The sequence below is a fragment of the Salmo trutta genome, chromosome 12, assembly GCF_901001165.1.
Source record: "Salmo trutta chromosome 12, fSalTru1.1, whole genome shotgun sequence".
NCBI classification, from domain to species: Eukaryota; Metazoa; Chordata; class Actinopteri; order Salmoniformes; family Salmonidae; genus Salmo; species Salmo trutta.
Window position 1 is genome coordinate 59,502,623 of NC_042968.1, and position 26,374 is coordinate 59,528,996.

The following is a 26,374-nucleotide window of genomic DNA, read 5'->3' on the forward strand; positions in this document are numbered from 1 at the left end:
GGACTGATTTCTCTGACCCACTAGACCTTATCCTGTTTTATATGTACACTATAGGACAGAAGTCACCATGGCAACTTCCATTTTGATTGAAATGTCATTTGAAGGAAAATCTCCCCTGACCCTACATTAAAAACACATACAGTAGCTCATATACTTGCTCCATTGTTCTGAGGCTTAGGGTATGGCTTTTTGTTGTTGACGCTCGACCATCTTGTCTACTTTGTGTTGCACTACTGAGTCAAGCCTGCCTTTACATCCTGAGGGCTTTGTATGACTCTGACACCCTCTCTGTTCAGCTGTTTTGTTGGGTAATTACACATATGCCCTCGCAGACAGACAAATACACACACACAGTTGTTTTCACAACTGTTAAGTGTTTAGTACCTGCTTTCGCAAAAGTAACTTTTCATTTGTGAATAGCAGCAATAGGCATTGAAACAGAAAGCAACTTCGTTTTTGAGGCTGTTGTCTACTGAGGGGGAACAAAGCTGTTGAGTCAGAATGAAAGTAAACCAGTTCCAACAGCTCTGTCACCTCTGGTGTGTGAGAGATTGTGGTAAAGGATCTTCACACACGAACATGACAAATAGCACGTTTGATCGCCAGACAGCCTTCCTGTGCCATGAAGTGACTGGAAGTGCACACAAAAAAGTCCAGTGTCTGGAATGGATCCAGTTCTTTTACCTACCAGACTGTGTTCTTGAAGGAAAGGCGACTAGGAGCTGTGATGGAGAATCGAGACATAGCCTGTGTGTGCGTGCGCGTGTGTATGGATATACTGTTGCATTAGCAGGACAACACTGCACAGTGTCAGAGGAGAGAATGTCATCTTCTTCATGTTCCCTGTTCTGCCCTGTGACAAAGGGAGGGACACTCAAATAAATAACTGACAACAAAGACAAGTGCGTGTGTTTTATTTTAATAGAAAGATTCTTTCATACTTTTTATTTTGACCATTGATTTAGGGAAGTCAGTAGCATGGTACATCTTTTCTTTTTGTATTCTCAAAATGAAAATGTACATTCATTAATCCGCATAAAACGTCACATTTACATCAAAATAAATACATCATCTTGTGGTGGTCTCTTCTGGTGTTGTTATGGTTGGTTGAGCTTGTACGGGTCAGTTACTACGGTAAAACCAGTACTATAAACAGGTCTAAAACAAGGCCTTAGAAATGACTGCAGGCAGGAAGATGGGGCACAACCAGGAAGAGATAATGACCTCACTTCCTGTGAGGTCACTTCTTTCTATCTTTCACTCCTCTTTCTCGCTCCCCTTCTCTCCCTCACCTCTCCCCCTTCACATATTCCCTCCCTCCCTGTCTCTGTATTTGTTCTCTAATGGTAGACACATGAGTAAATAGACACAACTTGTCACAAGTGCTTCAGTCTCTTTATCCCCCAAATCCTGCAGCCCCCTTTCACAGTATCTCCTGTCCTCCCCTTTCTCTTCTCCCCCATTGCCTCTCCGACTCAACTTCCCTCTCCCTCATTCCTCTCTTTGTGATTGGAGGACAGGGTCATGGGGGTCATGGGATCATGGGGGGAAGGGGCAAGACTATAGTCAGTCTGTATTTACATAACTTCCACCTGGGCAGGTCTAAGGAGGAGGAGGAAGGGTAGGGGGATGGGTTGGTGGGGTGGATGCTTCATTTTAGGATTCCAACAGTGGAGATGGTCCTCATATTGATACCTCATATTCGCGGTTGTCCTGAGAGAGAGGGGAGAAAGAGAGAGAAATGTTAAAGACCAGTAGTAAGGACCTTCCTGTCTCATACAATGACTATGTTCGCGTGTGTGTTTTCAGTACGTGTGTGTGTGTTTGTGCGTGTTCTTCCTCACCCCTCCTGTCTCGTAGAGCGGGTTGTCAAACTCGCTCTCCACGGTGATCTGACTGTAGGGGTGTGGGTAGATGAGCGGCAGCCGCAGGTTGGAGTGGTAGCGGCACCTGGTGGTCAAGAGAGGAACAGCATGGCGTCAGGAGTATAAAAACACCCAGAACCTTCAGGACACCACCACTGTTTCCATGAGCAGAGAGAGAGAGAGAGTATGACATCACATCTCATTCATTTGAGTCTATACATTGAGGTGAAAAGTTCAGCACGTGGCAGTTAGAATTGTCACATGTAGAGCAGCTGACGTGATAATATCATATGACAGAGAATAATATCTGTTCTACACAATACATTCCTATCTGAATGTTCTGTAACGTTGCAGCCTCCTGTTATTCAACCATGTCAAAGGCTGCACAATCAAATAGGAAGGTAGCCAGGGCAGTTTGTGTTTGTGTTTCCATATGACCACGGACAATATAGCTTTTAAACCGAATTGAATACAGAATATTCAGCTCCAGTGTATTCAAATAAGCAATGATGAGGTGAGAGGGGGTGTGGTCTAACCGTGTGATGTAGACGTAGGCTCCTCCCAGCAGCACGGAGAGCAGAAGTACAAGGATGAAGATGGCCAATGCCATGTTGCCACCGTCCAGACCTGACCCGGCTGCTGCCTCAACAACTGGAGGAGATGGAGGAGATAGATGGATAGAGGAAAGGAGAGGGGAGGGAAGCGGAGAGGAGAGCAGGGGGGAATAAAAATACTCAAATAAATGAGAGATAGACATGGTGGCTTCATTGAAAAGGTCAAAACAACAGATAAGCATTATAAAAGGCAAAAAATATGAAAGCGACTCCAACAGGCATCGAGAATTAATATAGCATACGGGTAGTTAGGGAAAAGAGTGCATCGCCATCATTTACATTTGAGTCATTTAGCAGATGCTCTTATCTACAGCGACTTACAGTTAGTGCATTCATCTTAAGATACCGTAGCTAGGTGGGACAACCACATATCTCAAGCATAGTAAGTACACTTTTCCTCAATAAAATAGTTATCGGCAAAGTCAGAACTAGAAAAGGGGGGGGGGGGGTCGAGTGCAAGTGTTGGTTCTTTAAATATATATATTTTTGTATCCCAGATAATCTGCTAAAAAAAATAGATTGACAGCCCACTGGGCACAGATGTAATATTCAACATCTATTCCACGTTGGTTCGACATCATTTCATTGAAATGACGTGGAAACAACGTTGATTCAACCAGTGTGTGCCCAGTGGGAGACATGCAGACAAGAACACGGACAGACAAAAACAGAGACAGACAGGCAGGCTCACAGAGAGAGAGACAGACAAACTCACCTTCCAAAGCGTGGTTGCCAAAGCAGTCATGGTTGGCTGCAAGACATCAGACATTCTCTCAGACATTGACAGGGTAGATATGGTATATCATACTGGTGGCAGGTACAGTATTTCTAGGGCTGTCTAGAGATCACACATTTTCTATACAGTTGCACTACTTCTGACCACAGTCCAGCAGTCTTAAACAACTACAGAGAGTGGAGGAACTACAAATATGGCTGCCGAGAGCTGTATCATGCACAGGGACAGTATCATTACTTAAACAAGCACCATTCACATGTAGCATGTCTATGTGGAAAGTCATGGTGAGGAATGTTCCATTCCATGCAGGCCTGCGGGGGTGGCGTGTGGGTGCTTGGCGGCTGGGCCTCACCCCTGCACAGTGGCAGTGGTCCGCTCCAAAATGACGGGTTCCCCAGGATACACTTAATGGCGACCTCGCCGATGAGCTCGAAGCCTTGGTAACAGATGAAGGTGAGCGACTCGCTGGGCAGGTAGAGGCGCTTGGACAGGATCTGGTATCCGTTATCAGGCAGACCAGGGTTCTCACAGGAAACAGATTCCTCCGCTGGAGCGAGGGACGGAGAAAGAGATAGAAAGTGTGCAAGCGCAAGTGAGAGAGAGAGAGAGAGAAAGGGGTCAACATTAATCTGCTCAACATTTATCGAGCCCTTGACCAGTTGAATCAATGCTAGAAGTGAAATAGCTCAATTAAGTGGAACAGCGTGGGGTACTGGAGGTAGAGGGCTGGAGAACTGGTTCTAAGGAGGTGTGTCACACAGTCCAACAGATAAGGGTAGGGTGTTTGATTGACAGCTTCTCCTCCTGGTCTGACAGTCTCAAGCCGAGCTGCTATGACTAATGGGTAACCTCCGCCCCTCTTCCAGGTGGCAAGGGCCTGATCTGCATACCGCATTAGCATATTAAACGCCTCACACACGCGCGCACGCAGCTGCGCACACCCACGCACATTCACATAGACACACATTAGCAACCATGAGAACGCAGAGAGGAGGAGGAAGTTGTCATACACACAAACACACTCATACACACTTTAATAACCATGAACATACACGCTGGGAGCGGTGTCAGCAGAACAAAGAGAGAGACAGCCCCTGTCGAGTTGTCTCCGCCAGAGATCAAGTGTTCATCACAGATTACCTCTGCAACATCAAACGCTATTAAAATAAGCCTCTGGTCTACCGGAGAGAGCAAGAGAGAGCGAGAGCGAGAGAGAGAGAGAGAGAGAGAGAGAGCGCGAGAGCGAGAGAGAGAGAGAGAGAGAGAGAGAAAGAGAAAGAGAGAGAACTGCACTGTTCAGGTTTAATATACAGTGACTGACGGTTGACATGCAGCCTCACCTCCCAGAAAAACACACTAGGGGAGAGTGGGGTAAGCGGAGCCCTTTTTTTTAAACATTCAGCATCACTCCGTCAAGGGAAATATAGTATTCTGTCTAACAAAGATATCTACTTATATTTCAGGATGTTGTGTATCCCTGGAATTCATATAAACATGTCAGTTTTGAAGACATAGCTTGTCCAGAAAAAAAGTGGTCTCTTGGCACAACCTACCCCGGGTATGGGGTAAGTTGAGCCACCTAGAAATGTCTTTACTGAATGAAATACTACCACTACCTCGATCCTTATTTCTCAAACGCATTGCAATCGCTTTTTTTGTATTTTAATCATTTTAAGCATCTTTTAACACACTTAACATAAGCCAGGCCCTGTTGTTACCTCATATCCCAGCGATAATGCCTTGCGATAATGCCTTACTCAACTTACCTCATGGCCGTTGGCTCAACTTTGCCCAAGGCAAACATTTAGACTATATTAGCCTACACTGCTACAAGGAGCCACTTTCATGCTAGGTTTAGGACTTCATGTTGAAGCTTACAGAGACCCCAACTGATGTATAAAACAATCTTACAATTATCTACTTTGGTTTAGATACAAGCATCATTAAACCTCTTACACAATACATTCATTTGACTCGGTGAAAATCCTTTTTTGGACCAAACTTGCTTACCACTTTGTCCATGTAGTTTCTTCCTTCGGTCAAATGATACATTTTGTGTAGAGTTTCCTAGAATCTAAGGTGGCTCAACTTACCCCTTGGACTCAACTTACCGCAGTCCAACAAACTCATCCATACATAGCCTGCGCCCAAATGGCACCCGATTCCTTATATAGGGCACTACTTTTGACCAGGGCCGCACTTACGCACAGGTACTCACAGACACAGTGGGGTAGTTTAGACGTCCAGACAGGGGTGCCAGGCTCTCGTCCGTAGCAGGTGAGTGTGGCACCGCCCTGCAGGATGAAGCCGGGGTAGCAGATGTACTGGATGGTGGTCCCCACCAGGAGTTTAGGGTCTGACAGTGACCTGGTAGAGTGTTCCACATGACCCGGGTCTGAACAATACATTACTGAAGAGAGAGGAGGGGGGAGGGAGAGCGTGAGAGAGAGGGGGAGAGCGAGAGAGAGAGAGAGAGAGAGAGAGAGAGAGAGAGAGAGAGAGAGAGAGAGAGAAGAGAATGGGTGTCAGAGTGGGGTTTGTACTAGGCAAGAACTCTCAATCTCACACACACACACACACACACACACACACACACACACACACACACATACATACACACACACACACACACACACACCCTCCCCCAACCACCCTAGCTAACTCACTCTTCTCGCAGAAGGGGGGCTGTGTGCTCCAGGTGAGGTCTAGCTGACAGGTCAGAGTCTCTCGTCCAACCAGGTCGTAGCCTGGGTCACACTGGTAGGTGATGCGAGCACCCCGCACCAGGGCAGTATGGGATGTGGTCTTCCAGCCATTCTGGATCTCCGGCAGGTCCGGACACGAGTCGTTACGGGACACCTCTGTGGAGACACACAAACAAGCATTTACAAATGCTTATTAATATTTACATAAATGTATTCTTACATACAAAATAACAAAGGAGAAGGGTTGCAGATGTATTTCTGCAGGCATGTCTTTCTAATTTTCTGTTGAAAGTAGTGTATATATGTGTGGGTGTGTACAGTGTACATATAAAACGATCGAGTGTGCATATTCTAATGCGATTGCATGTTCGTGTTTCCTCGTGTGAACGTGGAGAGCATTCCAAATAATTGCGTGTGTGTGTGTGTGTGTGTGTGTGTGTGTGTGTGTGTGTGTGTGTGTGTGTGTGTTTATCCGCACACACACAGGCCAAGTGGGGCGGTGAGGAAAATAGGATGTGATTGAATAAGGGCAGAGAGAGAGAGCGAAAAAGAGAGAGAGGAGGGTAAAGTGGAGGAAGAGAAAAGGGAGAGGAGACAGAAAGACAGTCTGGGACATTACACTGTCTCTCTCATTTCCTCAGCCTCCTCTTTATCTCTCTAGCTCTGTCTCTCTTTCACTGACTCTCCGTTTCAACTCGGCTGTCGACTAGGCATATATCCAAGTCGTCTATTCCTCCAATATTGGCTACCGTCTCTCATCAATTCATCTTGTTACTTCTCCTTCCCTCCCTCTCTGCTTCTCTTCTCCATCCCGCCTCGCTTACCCATGTAGTTTATGATGAAGCCCTCTCCCTTGCCGAAGACGAGGCCGGCGGGGTCGGAGTGGAAGGTCACGGTAAGGTCAGGGGTCGTGGACTGTATCTTGAAGGGCCCGGCTCCGCCCACGTACTGGCCCAGGATATGGGTGGTGACTTCATCACCGTCCAGTATGGTCAACATGTCACTGTCACTCAGGTTCAGACTGAAGGGGGGGGGGGGGAGAGAAAGGGAGAGAGAGAGCATAGTTGATTAAATTTCTAGTTGTTGAATCACACATTTTTCGAATGTTAATTGTCCGTTGCTTTGGCAATAAGTAGCCTACTTTTGTCATGCCCATAAACATTATGAATTTAAATTGGATGCATCCAACACGTCCCAAAGCATATGATATGAGTGTATATGGTATCAGCACCATATGGCAAACTCTGTGCAATGGCGACCCGTCATTCATGTTTTTAACCCCACCTGTTTAAACAACAACAAAAAAGTTGGCCTGTTTTGCATGGAATTCTGGCATTAATTCGTGTCGCATATAATTTCAGCAAACAATGTAAAAAAAAATCCTTGAGTTAATAAAAGCAGCATACAAACTTGGCCTCTTTCTTTATGTAAGGCAACTCCAAAATGCAGCAGTTTCAGCCTAGCTCAGTGCTTTCTGTAGTGGAGGGGCAGCCAGCGAGATAACAGAGCGTAGGCATTGTTTATCTCTAGTTGCGCCGTGATTGGCTCAGGGTTCTGTTGGTTCCGTTTTTCTGTGCTCCGTTTTATTTACTTAACAAATAAGGAACACTCGAAATGTGCACTTATAAATCCTAACAATTGTAATCAAAATACAGCTGTAGACAGAAGTCAAAGATCAAACATCACATATACAACTGATGTCTCTCATGAGTTCCGCCCCATAGGAAAAGTCCAAGTTGCTTTTATCATGCTTGTAGTCAACCCCCTGTGATGTCACTGCATACGTCATCACCTGCTACTCCTCAGACCAAGCCCATGCATACACAGCGATACAAACTTGCAAGAGATACAATAGTTCCAGTGTTTTCTAAGACCTCAGCAGTGAATGTCCAATCACCCAAGTTGATTTATAGAGGTATGTCTGACTGGCATCTTATCTCTTCTACTCCCCTGCAGGGCTCTTTGTTTATCTTTGAAATGCTTTCTCACGACCACATTTCTTTATACGATGCAGAGACTTAGAAAAAACTGTGGAACAATTCTAAAACCTTACAATGAATATATATATATTGTTAATCTGTAGTCTAGGACCCTATAAATGTAGAGGAGGAAGGGTCCCACAGTCTCTCCCCTTCTATTAAAACATATTATAATCAATTATTATAATACATCAAACATTTGGTGCAGCCCTATCATGACCCCATCAGTACTGTCACTCATGGGGACACCACGTCACCGCAGAATCTGCAGGAGAGCTAGGAAGATCAAGCCCCCCTGCAACCCTACCATAGATTTACAGTAGAAGTGCCTGTCCAAGAAGGCTCAAGGTCATTGGCCACAGACAAAAATGACGTCAAATCACGCTATCAACTCAGCAAAAAAAGAAACGTCCTCTCACTGTCAACTGCGTTTATTTACAGCAAACTTAACATGTGTAAATATTTGCATGAACAAGATTCAACAACTGAGACATAAGTTCCACAGTGTGACTAACAGAAATGGAATAATGTGTCCCTGAACAAAGGGGGGGAGGGTCAAAATCAAATGTAACAGTCAGTATCCGGTGTGGCCACCAGCTGCATTAAGTACTGCTGTGCATCTCCTCCTCATGGACTGCACCAGATTTGCCAGTTCCTGCTGTGAGATTTTACCCCACTTTTCCACCAAGGCACCTGCAAGTTCCCAGACATTTCTGGGAGGAATGGCCCTAGCCCTCACCCTCCGATCCAACAGGTCACAGACGTGCTCAATGGAATTGAGATCCGGGCTCTTCGCTGGCCATTGGCAGAACACTGACATTCCTGTCTTGCAGGAAATCACACACAGAATGAGCAGTATGGCTGGTGGCATTGTCATGCTGGAGGGTTATGTCAGGATGAGCCTGCAGTAAGGGTACCACATGAGGATGATGCCTTCCCTGTAATGCAGTGTTGAGATTGCCTGCAATGACGACAAGCTCAGTCTGATGATGCTGTGACACACCGCCCCAGACCATGACGGACCCTCCACCTCCAAATCGATCCCGCTCCAGAGTACAGGCCTCGGTGTAACGCTCATTCCTTCGACAATAAATGCGAATTCGACCATCACCCCTGGAGAGACAAAAACGCGAGAAGAGCACTTTTTGCCTGTCCTGTCTGGTCCAGCGACGGTGGGTTTGTGACCATAGGCGACGTTGTTGCCGGTGATGTCTGGTGAGGACCTGCCTTACAACAGGCCTACAAGCCCTCAGTCCAGCCTCTCTCAGCCTATTGCGGACAGTCTGAGCACTGATGGAGGGATTGTGCGTTCCTGGTGTAACTCGGGCAGTTGTTGCTATCCTGTACCTGTCCCGCAGGTGTGATGTTCAGATGTACTGATCCTGTGCAGGTGTTGTTACACGTGGTTTGCCACGGCGAGGACGGTGAGCTGTCCATCCTGTCTCCCTGTAGCGCTGACTTAGGTGTCTCACAGTACAGACATTGCAATGTATTGCCCTGGCCACATCTGCAGTCCTCATGCCTCCTTCCAGCATGCCTAAGGCACGTTCACACAGATGAGAAGGGACCCTGGGCATCTTTCTTTTGGTGTTTTTCAGAGTCAGTAGAAAGGCCTCTTTATTGTCCTAAGTTTTCAGAACTGTGACCTTAATTGCCTACCATCTGTAAGCTGTTAGTGTCTTAACGACCATGCCACAGGTGCATGTTCATTAATTGTTTATGGTTCATTGAACAAGCATGGGAAACAGTGTTTAAACCCTTTACAATGAAGATGTGAAGTTATTTGGATTTGTACGAATTATCTTTGAAAGACAGGGTCCTGAAAAAGGGACCTTTCTTTTTTTATGCTGAGTTTCTCTCTCGTAGCTTTGATTGGACATCATACTTTCAAAATCTTGGCTAGCTTGCAAGATAAGCTGTCATCATGAATCACATCGGCAATCTACTGGCAATGCTTTTCAATCCTTGTCATATGAAGATGGCTCACCGGCCATTGGACATAAACATTTAATACAAAACAAGTCGGAAATCGCAAATTCAACAATGTATCAGATATGAAGGTAAGACCCAGATGCAGACCACATCGAACAAACAATAGTTTAATATCCCAACAGGGGCAGGCAATAGACAGGTCAAGGCAGGCAGGGGTCAGTAAACCAGAGGTGGGGCAACAGTACCGGGCAGCAGGCAGGCCGAGGGTAATCCAGAGGGGGGCAAAGGTACAGGTCAGCAGGCAGGCTCAGGAAGAGTGGTCAGGCAGGCGGGCTCGGAGTCAGGACAGGCAAGGGTCAAAACCAGGAGGGCGAGAAAAGAGAAACTGGAAAAAGCAGGCGCTGAGACACAAAACGCTGGTTGGCTTGAACTAACTGGCAACAAACGAACAGAGAACACAGGTCTAAATACACAGGGGATAATGTGGAAGATGGGCGACACCTGGAGGGGGGTGGAGACAACCACAAAGACAGGTGAAACAGATCAGGGTGTGACACAATGAGTGGTTTGGAATGAAGCAGTGGTTAACTGCGAGAGTTGCAAAGCAATCACTATTTTGCTTCCCCTGCCTGCTATTCGGTGGAGTGGGTGTGTGGTCCAAGTCTGGGTTTAACTTTTCACTGCAGTGCACCAAATCAGGGTCATAAAGTGTTTCTTGGTAGTCTTAAACAAATCTACTTTGAAACAAAAGTATACACCTCACACACATGGTTATGGGCTTCAAACAAATATTTTGAGTTTATATACAGTACCAGTCAAAAGTTTGGACGCACCTACTCATTCCAGGGTTATTCTTTATTTTTCCTATTTTCTACATGAAATGAATGCAATAAAACATATGGAATCATGTAGTAACCAAAAAAGTTTTAAACAAATCAAAATATATTTATATTTGAGATTCTTCCAAGTAGCCACCCTTTGCCTTAAGGAGAGTTTTGCATACTCGTTGCATTCTCTCAACCAGCTTCACGAGGTGTGCATTTCAATTAACAGGTGTGCCTTGTCAAAAGTTAATTTGTGGAACATCCTTAATACGTTTGAGCCAATCAGTTGTGTTGTGACAAGGTAGGTGTGGTATACAGAAGATACAGTTGAAGTCGGAAGTTTGCATACACTTAGGTTGGATTCATTAAAACATCGTTTTTCAACCACTCCACAAATTTCTTGTTAACAAACTATAGTTTTGGCAAGTCGGTTAGGACATCTACTCTGTGCATGACACAAGTAAGTTTTCCAACAATTGTTGACAGACAGATTATTTCACTTATAATTCACTGTATCACAATTCCAGTGGGTCAGAAGTTAACATACATTAAGTTGACTGTGCCTTTAAACAGCTCGGACAATTCCAGAAAATGACATCATGGCTTTAGAAGCTTCTGATAGGCTAACTGACATCATCTGAGTCAATTGGAGGTGTACCTGTGGATGTATTTCAAGGCCTACCTTCAAACACAGTGCCTCTTTGCTTAACATCATGGAAAAATCAAAAGAAATCAGCCAAGACCTCCACAAGTCTGGTTCATTCTTGGGAGCAATTTCCAAACGCCTGAAGGTACTATGTTCATCTGTACAAACAATAGTACGCAAGTATAAACACCATGGGACCACGCAGCCGGCATACCGCTCAGGAAGGAGAGGAGTTCTGTCTCCTAGAGATGAACGTACTTTGGTGCGAAAAGTGCAAATCAATCCCAGAACAACAGCAAAGGACCTTGTGAAGATGCTGGAGGAAACCGGTACAAAAGTATCTATATCCACAGTAAAACGAGTCCTATATCGACATTACCTGGAAGGCCACTCAGCAAGGAAGAAGCCACTGCCCTAAAACCGCCATAAAAAAGCCAGACTACGGTTTGCAACTTCACATGGGGACAAAGATCGTACTTTTTGGAGAAATGTCCTCTGGTCTGATGAAACAAAAATAGAACTGTTTGGCCATAATGACCATCGTTATGTTTGGAGGGAAAAGTGGGACGCTTGCAAGCCGAAGAACACCATCCCAACCGTGAAGCACGGGGGTGGCAGCATCATGTTGTGGGGTTGCTTTGCTGCAGGAGGGACTGGTGCACTTCACAAAATAGATGGCATCATGAGGTAGGAAAATTATGTGGATATATTGACGCAACATCTCAAGACATCAGTCAGGAAGTTAAAGCTTGGTCACAAATGGGTCTTCCAAATGGACAATGACCACAAGCATACTTCCAAAGTTATGGCAAAATGGCTTAAGGACAACAAAGTCAAGGTATTGGAGTGGCCGTCACAAAGCCCTGACCTCAATCCTATAGAAAATTTGTGGGCAGAACTGAAAAAGCGTGTGCGAGCAAGGAGGCCTACAAACCCAACTCAGTTACACCAGCTCTGTCAGGAGGAATGGGACAAAATTCACCCAACTTATTGTGGGAAGCTTGTGGAAGGCTACCCGAAATGTTTGACCCAAGTTAAACAATTTAAAAGCAATGCTACCAAATACTAATTGAGTGTATGTAAACGTCTGACCCACTGGAAATGTGATGAAAGAAATTAAAGCTGAAATAAATAATTCTCTCTACTATTATTCTAACATTTCATATTCTTAAAATAAAGTGGTGATCCTAACTGACCTAAAACAGAATTTTTACTTCGATTAAATGTCAGGAATTGTGAAAAACTGAGTTTAAATGTATCTGGGTAAGGTGTATGTAAACTTCTGACTTCAACTGTAGCTATATTTGGTAAAAGACCAAGACCATATTATGGAGAGAACAGCTCAAATAAGCAAAGAGAAACAACAGCCCATCACTACTTTAAGACATGAAGGTCAGTCAATACGGAAAATTTCAAGTGTTGTCGCAAAAACCATCAAGCGCTACTATGCAACTGGCTCTCATGAGGACCACCATAGGAAAGGAAGACCCCAGAATTACTTCTGCTGCAGAGGATAAGTTCAGAGTTACCAGCCTCAGAAATTGCAGCCCAAATAAATGCTTCACAGAGTTCAAGTAACAGACACATCTCAACATAAACTGTTCAGAGGAGACTGTGTAAATCAGGCCATGGTTGAATTGCTGCAAAGAAACCACGACTAAAGGACACCAATAATAAGAAGAGGCTTGCTTGGGTCAAGAAACACGAGCAATGGACATTAGACCGGTGGAAATCTGTCCTTTGGTCTGATGAGTCCAAATTTGAGATTTTTGGTTCCAACCGCCGTGTCTTTGTGAGACGCAGAGTAAGTAAACAGATTATATCTGCATGTGTGGTTCCCACTGTGAAGCATGGAAGAGGAGGTATGATGGTGTGGGGGTGCTTTGCTGGTGACATTGCCAGTGATTTATTTAGAATTCAAGGAACACTTAACCAGCATGGCTACCACAGCATTCTGCAGCGATACGCCATTCCATCTGGTTTGCACTTAGTGGGACTATCATTTGTTTTTCAACAGGACAATGACCCAACACCTCCAGGCTGTGTATGGGCTATTTGACCAAGAAGGAGAGTGATGGAGTGCTGCATCAGATGACCTGGCCTTCGCAGCCACCCGACCTTAACCAAGTGCTTTTCAATTATTTTCTGTTACGCCCCCCCTAGGAAGAAGTAAACATTTTGCGCCCCCCAACTCTCCGCCGCGACTGTAAATAGTATAATTTGTCTATAAAATTGTTATAAGTACACCTCTGCATAACATTGTATCCTTTTTAACATTAAAGAAAACAAAAAAAGAAAAAAGAAAGAAATATAGATCAACTTACAACAAAGAATAAATTTATTAACATTGTTTTTTAGTCTGTAACAGAAAAGACTTAGTGCATAAATTTGCCTGAAATGTCAAAATAAATTCAACCCTTATTTAAACTGTAAATTTTTTTTGACCATTTGATACTGAAAAATAAAATAAAATATAATCAATAAATAATAATACATTCAAATTGATCAGCAACATTAACTCAGGAGCACAATATATGAAACACTTTGACCTATAAAACAAAAATGAATAAAAAAATTGTGCTGATTTAAAAAATCTAAATGAGGAAGTCAGGATTAATGGCTACAATGAGCATGTTTTGCAGAGCACAGCTTTTTGAAGCAGGGTTTGAAGCATGACACTGCAACTCTCAGCTCCCGCTCAATGTTTAGCTGGGACCTGTACTTGGTCTTCAGTGCAGCAACAGCAGAGAAACCAGTCTCACAAAGATAAGATGTTGCAAAAGGAAGAAGAATGCCCATGGCCCTCTGCCCTAAGAGTGGATACTGCCTCTCTACACTCAGCCATAATTCACTCAGTGTCTGTGATGTGAACCTCAGTCTCAATGTGGAGTCAAGACGTCATATCAATGAACTGGTCCTCCTCTGTAGAGCTGAAACCAGTTGGAGCTGGTGCATTGAAAGGATCTCTCACCCAGTCATATTGGGAACTGTTTTCAGGGAAGTACTTTTTAAAGAATCCCATCAGTGATGAAATATGCTCCTTAATATATGGAATCACTGAGGTGGCATCATAGTCAGTAGTGTCAACAAATTCATGCAGGTTCTCGAATGAATCAGTATTTCCTTCATCAAGTCGCCTGCCCCACATTGCAAGCTTTCGAGTGAAAGAGCTGATCTTGTCTGTGACCTGAGGGAGGTGTTTATCTTTCCCTTGAAGCTGTAGATTTAGTTCATTTAGCTTTCCAAATATGTCACTCAGATAGGCCAGTTTTGCCAGGAAGTTCTCATCACAAAATTTTTCTGCGAGGTCATACTTGTGCTCCTGCTCCGAAAACATTCTTATCTGCTCTCTGAGCTCAAAAACACGAGACAAGACTTTTCCTCGTGACAGCCACCTTGCTTCACTGTGAAACAGCACAGCTTGATGTTCAGCTCCAATCTCCTCACAGATAGCAGAGAAGACTCTTGTTTTTAGTGGTCTGGTCTTTATAAAATTGACTACACCTACAATGTCAGTCATAACCTCACTTAATTCAGAGGAAAGGTGCCTTAATGCCAGTGCTTCTCTGTGTATAACACAGTGTGTCCACTCAGCATTAGGTGAGGCCTTCTTGATGAGTGCCTGAAGTCCTTTTCTCATCCCTGCCATGGTCTGTGCACCATCACTGCAAACACCAATGCAGTTCTCCCACTTTAGCCCATTCTCAGTCAGGAAGCAGTCCAGCATTTTGAATAGCTCTTCAGCTGTGGCTGTCTCTGACATATTTACAAAAAAGTAGATCCTCACACAGGGAGTTTGTCATGTCAAAACGTACATAAGCGATCAACAAACAGTCTTTGTTGCTGTCAGTTGCTTCATCGAACTGTAAGGCAAAACGTTTGTCTTTGAGTTTATCTACCAGCTGTTCTTTAAGATCGTTAGCAATGTCATTTATACGTCTGGCGACAGTGTCATTGGACAGAGGGATAGTTTTTATTTTTGCAGCACTTGCGTCATCCAGCATGACAGAGACCATGTCTAATGCTGCAGGCAGTATCAGCTCCTCTGCTATGGAGTGGGGTACGCGTCGTCATATTTCCTCATCTTAGCTTTCGGGAGACTTACGTTTGTCTCATTATCTCCGTCTCTCTCCGCCTTTCTTTTCATCCCTGTTAAATATTTTTCCATGGTGTCTCTTAAGGGTTTGTTATCTGCACTTCATATCTCCTGCTCTGTGCTGTGTGCTCTTGTTCGGTGCAAAAAAAACCTACTCCCGGCTGCTGCTGCAAAAAAAGCATGTTCCCCAGGGTCACACGCGCCCCCCCTGGCATCGCTCCGAGCCCCCCCAGGGGGGGCGCGCCCCACTATTTGAGAAGGGCTGCCTTAACCCAATTGAGATGGTTTGGGATGAATTGGACCGCAGAGTGAAGGAAAAGCAGCCAACAAGTGCTCCGCATATGTGGGAACTCCTTCAAGACTGTTAGAAAAGCATTCCAGGTGAAGCTGGTTGAGAGAATGCCAAGACTGTGCAAAGCTGTCATCAAGGCAAAGGGTGGCTACTTTGAAGAATCTCATATAAAATATATTTCGATTTGTTTAACACTTTTTTTGGTTAGTACATGATTCCATATGTGTTATTTCATAGTTTTGATGTCTTCACTATTATTCTACAATGTAGTAAAACAAAGAAAAACCCTGGAATGAGTCGGCGCATCCAAACTTTTGACTGGTACTGTACATCACAGAAGACTGAAATATAACAAAACAGCTTGACACAGAAACACTGGATTTTCTGTGTAAAAATAATGAATCTATAAAGGTGTATTTATAACATTCCACCCATGAGGCCACTAGGACATTTGACTGCGGATTTAAAACATCTGTCTAAAAGGGTCTCAAAAACACGAGAATTGTGCATCACATATAGACAACGCTGTTAAACGTAGAGTACTGGGGAAATCAAACGTTGTGACTCAGCTAGACAAAGCATATAGGACAGCCATGACCTTCACAACCAACAAACAGACGAGAATAGGTACGTGCTCGCCCGAATTATAGCACGCATTAAATTGGGTGGCTAAACGAATAGGCATATAGGCTACGTCCATCTCAGCCCGCTCATGACGAAATTGCAGCTTGCCTCTTATCCACTCATCTCTCCCTTATGCCATAGTTTGTACATCTCAATTGTTATATTGCTTACAGTATATAGGTCTCTCTCATTAGGATCTTATTCATCATTTTAGGCAATGTTAGAATTATGTATTTAATTGTTTTGCTTACTTTGCGTTTTATAAAGAGCTCGTGCTTTTCTCCAAAAGGAGGGGATACTATATAATGTTGTTGGGTCTGTAACCATGTTTACCAGTGACCGTCTCTTCACATTTAAACATTTGTATTCAACAAAAAGTTCAGTAATAGACCCATGTAATTCCAGTTCATATTGCGCTGTCTGTGCGTCAGTAGTAATGTCTATAAGTGGATCTTTGTGATTGTATTTTCCTTCCTTTTCAGACCACATAACCGCTGAATCCGCGCCCCCTCACTTTCTTTCTCTGTAGTGACTTGATTAAGAGTAAAGTTAAGGCCTCAACATCTTGCTGAATATATCTGTACCAACGTCTATCTGAATTTCTGTCGCTGTCCATTTCGAATGTGCTGAACTAAGGCATACCCCGTCGCAGCTGATTTGCATGTGTAGCAGTGTGACGTTGTTCCCTTAGATTATGCACCAAATCGCACACAAGGACCAATTCAAATAGGCCAAGTCAAGAGGGGATGTTAATAATTTCATAATAATAATAATAATAATAATTCAGTGTTTTTTTTTAAATATAATTACAGCTGCATAGCTAATGTTAGTTTTTGGTGTACAAACACTTTTTCATATCTATATTGTACATACACGTGATTGTAAAAGTTTTGTATATTTTGGTTTGGCCCATCGCGGGTTATCTGTATTTCCGTACCCCCTTACGGTTCTCTTTTGCCTGACCTTCGGCATAGCAAGGTGCCTGAGAGCTGTGACTGCGCCAAGGGCTAACATATTGTGTGTTGTCTCTTCGTGTGCAGGGCAAATAAAAAATCATCCAACCAGCAGACCTCCAGTTGTGGCAGTGTCCTAATCAAAAGTACACAACGCAGAACGAACCACGTGCACTTTCTTATACTTCGAGCTAAGTGTTAACGATATGAGAACTAACATGATGAATTTACTGAACATAAATGGAATCATGTTTGTGTATGGTTCAAAAGTCATGTTGATATTCGTTATTATTTAAGGACAATGCGGTTCTTATCGAGTTACACAAATCCACAAGGAGTCAGTAGAAACCTTATTTATTTAAGAAAGTCAGCCGTTTCAGCAGTTTTTTTTCTTCTTCAAAAAGGCAGTAAATGAGACTGAATGAACTGTTTCGCTGCCAGACGAGTCTCCGCTGATAGCCAGGTGTAACCGTGGTAAGGATTCGCTCCATGCTGCTGAAAAGAAAGCTCAGCCGCAGGGACAGCTTTAAGTAGGCCCTAACATTTAACGTATTGTTTAGTGATGTGTAGTGGCTTCACCCGCATCCATCTAAAAAAAAAATGTGTTGAGTTTGCCTCGCCAAGATTGTCACTCAAAACAAAATCACCACTGACTCACGTGTGAGGTAATGGGGTGACGTGTCAGAGACTGAAACGCTGGATGAGTCAGATGGAATGCTGGGAGCTTGATGACCTCAGAGGCTAGGTGATGAGTAACATCGGGCTACTTTAACAACCTATTACCATCAGAAATCTGACAGGTGTGTGTATGTATGTGTGTGTGTCAGTTTGTATGTGGCAGGCAGGTAGCCTAGTGGTTGTAGAGGCGAACCAGTGACCGGAGGGTCGCCAGCTCAAATCCCAGGTCCCAATCAGAAAAATCTGGCCGGACATATAAAATACTAGATGCCATTGCCTGCAGTTATACCCTTAAACAAGGCACTTAAACCTCCCCCACAACAACAGAGTCCAGTGTGGCAGCCCCCCAAACCTCTATGTCCTTTAGACATGGTCATAGAGCTTTCCCATCCGACCCGATATGCATAAATATATATTTCTTAATATATAGAGAGACCCGTTCCGAATGGATCCGAGGACAACTAGACCCATTCCGCATAGACTTGGTCGGATCCAGACCCGGTCTGAGTTAGGGAAGCAGCAGAAAAGTCAATTTTGAAGCGACTTTATTAACCGGAGCAGATAAAGTGCGAGGGAGAGGTAGAGAGAGGTGACGCTCTAGCTGGGGCCGTGCTGTGTGTTTAGGCAACTGTGAGTGTGAGCCAGTGGCACGGGAACAGGGAGGAGGGAGGAAGAGACGAAAGACAGCAACCAAGCTGACACGAGCTATAGTAGCTGCATCAAACCAGGAGAAGTTAGTTAAGCTAGGCTAATTTAGGCTGCGTGCGCTTTCTCGTCCTACACAGTTAGCCTACAAACAACAACAACTCCATTCAGAATATGAAGTAGCAGCCTACCTTTTGGCTCTTGGTTGTTGTAGCTTCTCATTTAACTTTTCATACCATCATTTTAATTCCATCTTCCCATTGATTAGATATTTCTTCACTTTTGCCCAACTAGGAGGCTCTATTACTGTAGCCTATTGCCGCCTTGATGACTTATGATTGGCTAACAACAACAACAAGCTATACGCGCCACTCTCATGAAAAGCAAGAGCAGCAGCATAAAATTATCCAGTTTATCTCTCTTCTGCAGCAGTCGCGTTCGGATCTGTATGGATCCTTCCGGACAAGTCATTTAAAAAGACACATAGGCCTACCCGATACCCGTGGCGATCATATCGGATCCGACCCAGACCCGTGACATTATTTAGAACTCTGGATCTGGGTCTCGGTATTCGGGTACAGGTGGATCCGTGAAGACCTCTAGTGTGTATGTCTTTTGGAGGGGTTAAAAGTCACATTTTGGTTGGAACTAATCTTAATGTGTGTGTGTGTGTGTGTGTGTGTGTGTGTGTGTGTGTGTGTGTGTGTGTATATATATATATATATCTCACAGCTGTACGTCGAGCAGCACGCATTTGTCCTCCCCTACGTGTATCCTCCAGCTGCAGTCCTCTCCCTCTCCGTACCACTCGGGCCAGTTGGGAGACAGGATCACACCCCCAGGACCTGCTAGGTCCCCACCACACAGGGCTGGAGACAGAGGGAGAGGAGAGGAGGGGGGATATCCCAATTTAAAAAAAAAAATTAAAGGAACTGGATGTTTTCACATTAAACTCTGTGTTGTCAAATTGTATCATTAAAGATGAATGCCTCACAGCTTGATATCAGAACTCTCTCAATGTGAAAGAAAATGCTACCATAGGATTTTCAGAAGTCTACACAGACACACAAATATACAGCACACACACACACACACCTTTGCAGAGTGGTTCCGTGTCATTCCAGTAGGGATCTCTGGCGTTGATACACTCTATGACTGGCGGCCCCTGCTCCAGAGAGTGACCAGTATCACAGCTGAACTGCACCACAGCGCCAACACCGTAGGCCTGGTCAGTGGTGCTGAAGTTCCCATTCTGCAGGTAGGGCTCATAACAATGACCACGCTTAAACGCTGCAGAGAGAGAGAGAGAGAGAGAGACGGGAGAGAGAGACGGGAGAGGGAAAAGAGAGAGCAGAGAGGAGGTTAGACAGAAAGGTTCGAAAATATGATGAAATGTGTGTGCTCTTACCCTCATAGCGGATGTTGAAGCCTGTATTGTGGTTAGGTTGGTCAGTGATGAACTGTACCCTGACTGCTGGACCCTCACTGATCACCCCTTCAAACGGTATTGGACCACCCCGCCCCGAGTCAAACAGCACCACAGACCCAGCGTCCAGACCGCTCCATAACACAAGTCTGGGGGGAGAAATTTCATTGGAACATTTTATGGTTCCCAGATTATTGTGATATGCAGACCTATAAACCACTTGAAGATTTGATCCATTTCAAAAGTTGATTACAGCACAATTATAGGTTACACATTCAAAGCTCAAACACATTCCCTCTCTCTCTGACCTTTCGGTGGGTCCAAGGGCCAGTCTCTCCAAGTGCAGGTGTAGTCTCTGTGCTGTGGGGGCCTCCATGGACCAGGAGCAGGAACGGTCCTGGGTGGCATCGGGCCCCAGGCGGGGAGAGGGAGACAGGACCCTCCCTACTGTAGCATTCTTCACTGAGCCCCCACATAGTGCTATGGAGGGAGAGAGGTGATGATTATATGTGTGTGTGTGTTTGTGTCTCCCCAGCTCTGCAGCTGGGCATGTTGTTGCTCCAGACAGCAGCATGGTATTGAGATGTGTGTGTGTCCCTGTGTGTGTGAATATGTATGTGTGTGTCCCTGCATGTGCATGTGTCTCTCCCTCTCCTCCCTACCTCTACAGCTGGGCTCCTTGCTGCTCCAGACAGGCAGAGATGCATTGAGGCAGGTGAGCGCCACTGCCCCCTGCAGGTGGTAGCCCATGTGGCAGTGGAAGCGGGCAGTGCCCCCTGGCAGCAGATCCAGCACTGACACCTCACCAAAATGAGGCCTTCTCGGCAGGGCACAGCTCAGACGGAATACTGTCAGGGGGAGAGGGGCAGGGAGGAGGGGAGAATGAGAGAGGGAGAGACAGAGATTTCCATTCTGTCATTCTCTCCCATTATATTTTATGCTATTCTGTTCCACAGTTGGCTTCCTGTTCTAATTTGATCTGAGATGACTGGACAGGCCAGAATAAAGATAAAGGAGAGGACAGGGCAGAATAATAGATAGAGGAGAGGACAGGATAATAGATAGGAGAGGACAGGCCAGAATAATAGATAGAGGAGAGGACAGGACGGGCCATGATAATAGATAGAGGAGAAGACAGGACAGGCCAGGATAATAGCTAGAGGAGAAGACAGGACAGGCCAGGATAATAGATAGAGGACAGGCCCGAATAACAGATAGAGGACAGGACGGGCCAGGATAATAGATAGAGGAGAAGACAGGACAGGCCAGGATAATAGACAGAGGAGAGGACAGGACAGGCCAGGACAGGCCAGGATAATAGATAGAGAAGAGAACTGGATAATAGATAGAGGAGAGGACAGGCAGAATAATAGATAGAGGACAGGATAATAGATAGAGGAGAGGAGAGGACGGGATAATAGATAGAGGAGAGGACAGGATAATATATAGAGGACAGGCCAGGATAATAGATAGAGGAGAGGACAGGATAATATATAGAGGAGAGGGCAGGATAATATATAGAGGACAGGCCAGGATAATAGATAGAGGAGAGGACAGGCCAGGATAATAGAAAGAGGAGATGACAGGATAATATATAGAGGAGAGGACAGGATAATAGATAGAGGAGAGGACAAGCCAGGATAATAGATAGAGGAGATGACAGGATAATAGAAAGAGGAGATGACAGGATAATATATAGAGGAGAGGGCAGGATAATATATAGAGGAGAGGACAGGCCAGGATAATAGATAGAGGAGAGGACAGGATAATATATAGAGGACAGGCCAGGATAATAGATAGAGGAGAGGACAAGCCAGGATAATAGATAGAGGAGATGACAGGATAATAGAAAGAGGAGATGACAGGATAATATATAGAGGAGAGGGCAGGATAATATATAGAGGAGAGGACAGGCCAGGATAATAGATAGAGGAGAGGACAGGATAATATATAGAGGACAGGCCAGGATAATAGATAGAGGAGAGGACAGGCCAGGATAATAGATAGAGGAGAGGACAGGCCAGGATAATAGATAGAGGAGAGGACAGGCCAGGATAATAGATAGAGGAGAGGACAGGCCAGGATAATAGATAGAGGAGATGACAGGATAATATATAGAGGACAGGCCAGGATAATAGATAGAGGAGAGGACAGGCCAGGATAATAGATAGAGGAGATGACAGGATAATATATAGAGGACAGGCCAGGATAATAGATAGAGGAGATGACAGGATAATATATAGAGGACAGGCCAGGATAATATATAGAGGAGAGGACAGGCCAGGCCAGGATAATATATAGAGGAGAGGACAGGCCAGGATAATAGATAGAGGACAGGCCAGGATAATAGATAGAGAGGACAGGCCAGGATAATAGATAGAGGAGAGGACAGGCCAGGATAATAGATAGAGGAGAGGACAGGCCAGGATAATAGATAGGAGATGACAGGATAATATATAGAGGACAGGCCAGGATAATAGATAGAGGAGAGGACAGGCCAGGATAATATATAGAGGACAGGCCAGGATAATATATAGAGGAGAGGACAGGCCCGGATAATAGATAGAGGAGATGACAGGATAATATATAGAGGACAGGCCAGGATAATATATAGAGGAGAGGACCGGCCAGGATAATAGATAGAGGAGAGGACAGGCCAGGATAATAGATAGAGGAGAGGACAGGCCAGGATAATAGATAGAGGAGATGACAGGATAATACACTGCTCAAAAAAATAAAGGGAACACTTAAACAACACAATGTAACTCCAAGTCAATCACACTTCTGTGAAATCAAACTGTCCACTTAGGAAGCAACACTGATTGACAATAAATTTCACATGCTGTTGTGCAAATGGAATAGACAACAGGTGGAAATTATAGGCAATAAGCAAGACACCCCCAATAAAGGAGTGGTTCTGCAGGTGGGGACCACAGACCACTTCTCAGTTCCTATGCTTCCTGGCTGATGTTTTGGTCACTTTTGAATGCTGGTGGTGCTTTCACTCTAGTGGTAGCATGAGACGGAGTCTACAACCCACACACGTGGCTCAGGTATTGCAGCTCATCCAGGATGGCACATCAATGCGAGCTGTGGCAAGAAGGTTTGCTGTGTCTGTCAGCGTAGTGTACAGAGCATGGAGGCGCTACCAGGAGACAGGCCAGTATATCAGGAGACGTGGAGGAGGCCGTAGGAGGGCAACAACCCAGCAGCAGGACCGCTACCTCCGCCTTTGTGCAAGGAGGAGCAGGAGGAGCACTGCCAGAGCCCTGCAAAATGACCTCCAGCAGGCCACAAATGTGCATTTATCTGCTCAAACGGTCAGAAACAGACTCCATGAGGGTGGTATGAGGGCCCGACGTCCACAGGTGGGGGTTGTGCTTACAGCCCAACACCGTGCAGGACGTTTGGCATTTGCCAGAGAACACCAAGATTGGCAAATTTGCCACTGGCGCCCTGTGCTCTTCACAGATGAAAGCAGGTTTACACTGAGCACGTGACAGACGTGACAGAGTCTGGAGACGCCGTGGAGAACGTTCTGCTGCCTGCAACATCCTCCAGCATGACCGGTTTGGCGGTGGGTCAGTCATGGTGTGGGGTGGCATTTCTTTGGGGGGCCGCACAGCCCTCCATGTGCTCGCCCGAGGTAGCCTGACTGCCATTAGGTACCGAGATGAGATCCTCAGACCCCTTGTGAGACCATATGCTGGTGCGGTTGGCCCTGGGTTCCTCTTAATGCAAGACAATGCTAGACCTCATGTGGCTGGAGTGTGTCAGCAGTTCCTGCATGAGGAAGGCATTGATGCTATGGACTGGCCCGCCCGTTCCCCAGACCTGAATCCAATTGAGCACATCTGGGACATCATGTCTCGCTCCATCCACCAACGCCACGTTGCACCACAGACTGTCCAGGAGTTGGCGGATGCTTTAGTCCAGGTCTGGGAGGAGATCCCTCAGGAGACCATCCGCCACCTCATCAGGAGCATGCCCAGGCGTTGTAGGGAGGTCATACAGGCACGTGGAGGCCACACACACTACTGAGTCTCATTTTGACTAGTTTTAAGGACATTACATCAAAGTTGGATCAGCCTGTAGTGTGGTTTTCCACTTTAATTTTGAGTGTGACTCCAAATCCAGACCTTCATGGGTTGATAAATTGGATTTCCATTGATTATTTTTGTGTGATTTTGTTGTCAGCACATTCAACTATGTAAAGAAAAAAGTATTTAATAAGATTATTTCATTCATTCAGATCTAGGATGTGTTATTTTAGTGTTCCCTTTATTTATTTTTTGCAGTATATATAGAGGACAGGCCAGGATAATAGATAGAGGAGAAGAGGAAAGGCAGGTGGTTTTCATGTCACGTTGACTTCATCTATCCAGAGACGCAGGAGTAAGCAAGGCACCCCACTCCCTAATTTCTTCTGGTTACATTACAGTCAACAAACTAAGCTATTGCATTGGCATCTATGGGAGAACTACCCCGTTAAGCAGACCATTTATTGACCATTTATTTTTCAATGGTAAACGAGTGAACTATTATCCACCATATTTGTCCAGCCCTGTCACATCTGAACTGACACAGAGGTTGCAGTTCATACTCATAAAAGACACACCCTTGTCTACTTACCCTCCTCGCCTTATGCCCTTGGGGGAATCCTGGAGGAAGGTCCAAATGATTAGCCAAGCAAGGGAAGTTTGCAACGCCCTCGTTTTTAGTCGTGTTTTTGTTTGGTTATCTTTTGGAAATTGTAGAAATAATACATTTTCATTCTTCAGAAGTTCCAGCTAGGCAGTTAGTTAGCTAATTAATTTGCTAGTGATCATACAGTAGGCGTATATTAATCATTATATATTTAATATAAGTAGACACACTCATAATTGACTGTAGTGCATATAAAGCACCCACAAACGACTGGTGGCTGAAAACACAGTCATCGTGGGATGAAGGAGCGAGGAATTTCCGGCCAAGGGTGGTCCATTTAAAAATCCTTCCTTCCTCGCAAGTGTATACTCGTCAGACGTCATCAGAAGTGTCCACTTAATTTGAGGGCGTGTCTTTTAAGTGCACTCTCTCTTTTTATCTATTTTTCCTTTATTTAACTAGGCAAGTGAGTTAAGAACAAATTCTTATTTTCAATGACGGCCTAGGAACAGTGGGTTAACTGCCTTGTTCAGGGGCAGAACGGCAAGTTTTTACCTTGTCAGCTCAGGGATTTGACCTAGCAACCTTCCGGTTACTAGTCCAACACTCTAACCACTAGGCTCTAACCACTAGGCTACCCTGCCGTTCTGACTGCAGCCGGAGAGTACACAGGGGTGAGATGAGAAAGGGAGACATTACAGATGACACATACAAACACAAACAACCACACAATCATGTGCACACACAACTACACTATCAAAGGGCTGAGATGAGATGAAAACCAATTAATCAGAGTTCCAATCAGCTAATTGATATGACACATCCAATCACAGCGCTAATTAATTACAAAACAAGATTAAGTGGGTAGGCAATTAACAGATCAGGTAGACAGAGAATCAACAGCACCTGAGGACTTAATGAAGGCTTTGATTTCAAACCATGAAAGAGTGTGTGTGTGTGTGTGTGTGTGTGTGTGTGTGTGTGTGTGTGTGTGTGTGTGTGTGTGTGTGTGTGTGTGTGTGCGCGTGCGTTCTCACTCTGGTAGTGCAGCTGGAACATGCCCATGGTCCCCTCAGGCAAGGAGCGGTAGTATACTGAGATGGTATTGGTCGGACTGCGGATCACCTGACCCTCCACCAGAAGCGTGTGATTGGCCAGAACCAGCAAGGCCCCACCCTCATCCACCCCTCTGATTGACAGCTGCTCTCCCTCTGACAGATTCACACTCTTCACCTGAGAGAGAGAGACAGAGGGAGAGAGAGAAGGAGAGAGGCAGAGAGAGAGAAAGAGAGAGAGCGAAAGAGAGAGGGGGGGTGGAGAAAGACGGTGTGAGAGAGTTTAACATCTCATGAACCATGTTACTACGATACAGAAATATTCTAATATTCTAAACAGCCCCAGTGTTGTGTGGAGGACAGGGTGCTGTTCCAGCAGACACCACTAGGGGTCAGAGTGAGATCACCACAGAGTCAACTATTGCCACACAGATCGGTGTGTGCCACAGGAGGTTGGTGGCACCTTAATTGGGGAGGACGTGCTCGAGGTAAAGGCTGGAGAGGAACAGGTGGAATGGTATCAAAAACATCAAACACATGGTTTCCAGGTGTATACGTAAGCTTATTAAATATCAGTGATACTATCAAGAGCAGTGTGCGGTTTCCTTTTTTCCTTCATCCTGTTTCAACTGTTGCCATGCACCTGCAACAAGATTG

General features: G+C 45.0%; 1 protein-coding gene across 1 annotated transcript in view; it reads right to left on the reverse strand.

Moving 5' to 3' along the window:
* Positions 1-903: 903 nt before the first annotated feature.
* Positions 904-26,374, reverse strand: part of LOC115203875 (seizure 6-like protein) — a 66,367-nt gene continuing 40,896 nt past the window's right edge. The window contains exons 4-17 of the mRNA XM_029768948.1: positions 25,700-25,895; positions 20,678-20,863; positions 20,324-20,495; positions 19,998-20,164; positions 19,685-19,879; positions 19,320-19,458; positions 6,745-6,941; positions 5,882-6,076; positions 5,434-5,625; positions 3,568-3,762; positions 3,195-3,230; positions 2,402-2,516; positions 1,845-1,950; positions 904-1,713 (exon numbers count right to left, since the gene is read on the reverse strand). Coding sequence (XP_029624808.1) covers positions 1,684-1,713; positions 1,845-1,950; positions 2,402-2,516; positions 3,195-3,230; positions 3,568-3,762; positions 5,434-5,625; positions 5,882-6,076; positions 6,745-6,941; positions 19,320-19,458; positions 19,685-19,879; positions 19,998-20,164; positions 20,324-20,495; positions 20,678-20,863; positions 25,700-25,895 — 2,121 coding nt within the window. The 3' untranslated portion in view covers positions 904-1,683. The remainder of the gene's footprint in view (positions 1,714-1,844; positions 1,951-2,401; positions 2,517-3,194; positions 3,231-3,567; positions 3,763-5,433; positions 5,626-5,881; positions 6,077-6,744; positions 6,942-19,319; positions 19,459-19,684; positions 19,880-19,997; positions 20,165-20,323; positions 20,496-20,677; positions 20,864-25,699; positions 25,896-26,374) is intronic.